This window comes from Chaetura pelagica, unplaced genomic scaffold (genome assembly GCF_000747805.2).
Source record: "Chaetura pelagica isolate M959 unplaced genomic scaffold, ChaPel_1.0 scaffold1045, whole genome shotgun sequence".
NCBI classification, from domain to species: domain Eukaryota; kingdom Metazoa; phylum Chordata; class Aves; order Apodiformes; family Apodidae; genus Chaetura; species Chaetura pelagica.
The window spans coordinates 200,234-203,688 of record NW_009953420.1 but is presented as its reverse complement, the minus strand read 5'-3'; the positions used below and the strand labels follow the sequence as shown (position 1 = coordinate 203,688).

The 3,455-nt window shown below is 47.8% G+C and overlaps 1 protein-coding gene across 1 annotated transcript in view; it reads left to right on the top strand.

The window, feature by feature from the left end:
• The first annotated feature begins 552 nt into the window (after positions 1–552).
• The window catches only part of SLITRK3 (SLIT and NTRK-like family, member 3), a 4,623-nt gene continuing 1,720 nt past the window's right edge, over positions 553–3,455 (top strand). The window contains exons 1-3 of the mRNA XM_009998474.1: positions 553–1,086; positions 1,792–2,676; positions 2,719–3,444. Of these exons, the coding sequence (XP_009996776.1) occupies positions 1,810–2,676; positions 2,719–3,444 (1,593 nt within the window). The 5' untranslated portion in view covers positions 553–1,086; positions 1,792–1,809. The remainder of the gene's footprint in view (positions 1,087–1,791; positions 2,677–2,718; positions 3,445–3,455) is intronic.

The following is a 3,455-nucleotide window of genomic DNA, read 5'->3' as shown; positions in this document are numbered from 1 at the left end:
GGAGAGAGACACAGAGTGGGAGAGACAGAAATAAACCAGCAATCTTTAAACTCGAGCTTTTTTTTTTTTTTCCCCTGTTTTGTTGTTTGGGGTTGTTTTTTTTTGCAACGATGTGCTAAAACCTCTCCTGCAAACCGGTAAGTACAACCTTTCTGGATCCTTTTGTTTCCGCCTAGGGTCAAAGCCACCCCCTCCTCCCAAAAGGAGCTATAATAATCCTCGGTATTTTGCTTTTTTCTTTCTTTCTTTTTTTTTTTTTTTTATTACAGCCCTTGCAGAAGAGAAAGAACTTAAGTGGCTAATATTTTGCAAAGGAGACAGAAAGACTGATACTGCAATATAGCTCTCATCTCTCTCCCGTCTTCCCAATTAGATGCTGGTTTTAATTGCAGAGGGTATTTCTCTTCTCGTGCTTTCAACCATCTCCTCTTTCCCACAGGGGAGGGTTTCATTTGCAAGTTGATCCTAAGGATTTCTGTTCCTCTGGCATTTCTCTCCCCTAAATGCATCTTTCTGCTCTTAAGTTTGTGGATGGGGGGCAAAATCTTCTAGTTCTTGCACGAGGAAGGCAGAAAGGACCTTTTCTATTGAAAGATTAAGACTAAAAAGCAACGATAGCTCCGACTAATTCTAACGGGCATTTCAGAGATTCAAGGAAGGCTGCATCACCACCGTTATTATTACCATCCCTAGCTCTTCTCTGTGCCCATAGATTTAAAATATCTGGTGAAAGGAAGGGCGAAACCATATGTTGAAGGAGCTTCATCTCATTAGTACAGTATTATTTTCATCTGATTGGAGAAGAATGGTGTCTTCATTCGGAAGCGTGTATAGTAGGATAGATAATTTATCGGCTGGTAAGTGTCAAGGTTTGGGGTTTTTTTCTTCCACTTTCAGCTTTCTAACCGGGTCTCCTGCTTGGTCCTGGGGGCGCAAAATACCCTAATCCAAGGCAGGCTGAGCGTTTCAATCCTAGGTGCCTCTTCAGCTGTCACTTCCTTTTAGATCTGCTGATCGCATGGGCATGTGCTTTAGAAAGATTAATTATCTCTAAATGCTTTAATCAGCTAAAATTACTAATATGTGGTATGTATTTATCTGATAATATACCAGTTGCATTAATTCATCGGTGTGTTTGAAAGGAGGAGATTTTATTTTAAATCGGGGTTGTTAACCATTTACTGTGTTCAAGCTGCTGTGGGGCTTTCTGAAGGGAACCGTTTTGCAGGGACATCAGCAAACCTTGTACATTCCTTTGAACTTGGGTATGGAATATATATTGAGCTGGGAGGGAGAGAGATCCAAGGACCGAGATTCAGTAACTTTGGGAGTTTGCATGTATGAAAGATGTAGTGCGACACTGGAGAAATCTACCACTGGTATTTCCCCCCATAGTCCAAGCAGGCTCAGACGGCTACAAAGCTAAAATTGCAAACAAGTACAAAATACTTGTCTTCCCAAACATGGGTCCTACAGTGGAAAACATGTAAAGATGCAACACGTTCAGCCTGTGTGCTCATGTCGCTGTGTGGTCTGCATGTGCCGTCCTCTTTATAGGTGGCATTTACCAAATGGGGGGAAGAGGAGGCTGGTATCGCGTGATTGAGCCTTCTAACATCTCCTAAGTGTAAACCAGGGCAGGGCTCGCCCATCCGACACCCCTAGAGTTGGTTGTGAACATCAGTCCAAAAGCTGCTGAACTTTCTAGGAGCCTAACACAAGTCTAGCAGGTAGGGGCTAGAGTGGGGCAGGACAGAAGTACTGAAATCTGCATTTTTCTTCCTGTTGCAGTTTTGTAAACATCAACAAATGATGAAACCTTCCACGGCAGAGACACTCCATAAGGGAAGGATGTTGTGGATAATTCTTCTAAGCACAATTGCTCTAGCATGGACTACACCCATTCCCTTAATAGAGGACTCGGAGGAACTTGATGAGCCCTGCTTTGATCCATGTTACTGTGAAGTGAAGGAGAGCCTTTTCCATATACATTGTGACAACAAGGGATTTATAAATATTAGTCAGATAACAGAGTCATGGTCGAGACCTTTTAAACTTTATCTGCAGAGGAATTCCATGAGGAAATTGTACACCAACAGTTTTCTTCACTTGAACAATGCTGTGTCTATTAACCTTGGGAACAATGCACTGCAGGACATTCAGACAGGGGCTTTTAACGGGCTCCGGGTTCTGAAGAGGTTGTATTTGCACGAAAACAAATTGGACATTTTCAGAAACGACACTTTCCTGGGCTTGGAAAGTCTGGAATATCTGCAGGCAGATTACAATGTCATTAAACGGATTGAAAGTGGGGCATTTCGAAACCTAAGTAAATTGAGGGTCCTTATCCTAAATGACAATCTTATCCCCATGCTTCCCACCAACTTATTTAAGTCTGTGTCCTTAACCCACTTGGACTTGCGCGGGAACCGGCTGAAAGTCCTTTCGTACCGCGGGATGTTGGACCATATTGGCAGGAGCCTGATGGAGATCCAGCTGGAGGAGAACCCGTGGAACTGTACGTGTGAGATCGTGCAGCTGAAGAGCTGGCTGGAGCGCATCCCCTACACCGCCTTGGTGGGGGACATCACCTGCGAGACCCCCTTCCACTTCCACGGGAAGGACCTGCGGGAAATCAAAAGAAGCAAGCTCTGCCCCATGCTGTCTGACTCCGAGGTGGAAGCCAGTTTGGGCATCCCTCAGCTGTCGTCCAGCAAGGAGAACGCATGGCCTACAAAGCCTTCCTCCATGCTGTCCTCCTTCCATTTCACCGCTTCCTCTGTTGAGTACAAAACATCCAACAAGCAGCCCAAACCCACCAAGCAGCCCAGGGCGCCCCGGCCTCCCCCCACATCCCGGGGCCTGTACCCGGGGCCCAACCAGCCGCCCGTGGCTGCCTACCAGACCCGGCCCCCCATCCCCATCATCTGCCCCACCGGGTGCTCTTGCAGTTTGCACATCAACGACCTGGGCCTGACGGTCAACTGCAAGGAGCGAGGGTTTCACAACATCTCTGAGCTCCTGCCCAGGCCCCTGAATGCCAAGAAGCTGTACCTGAGCGGGAATTTGATCCAGAAAATCTACCGCTCCGATTTCTGGAATTTTTCCTCTTTGGATCTCTTACACCTGGGGAACAACCGCATCTCCTACGTGCAGGACGGAGCCTTCATCAACCTGCCCAATCTCAAGAGCCTCTACCTGAACGGCAACGACATCGAGCGGCTCACCCCGGGCATGTTCCGGGGCCTGCAGAGTTTGCATTACCTGTACTTCGAGTACAACCTGATCAGGGAAATCCAGCCGGCGGCCTTCAGCCTCATGCCCAACCTGAAGCTGCTCTTCCTCAACGACAACCTGCTCCGCACCCTGCCCACCGACGCCTTCGCCGGCACCTCCCTGGCCCGCCTCAACCTGCGCAACAACCACTTCCTGGCGCTGCCGGTGGCCGGGGGGCT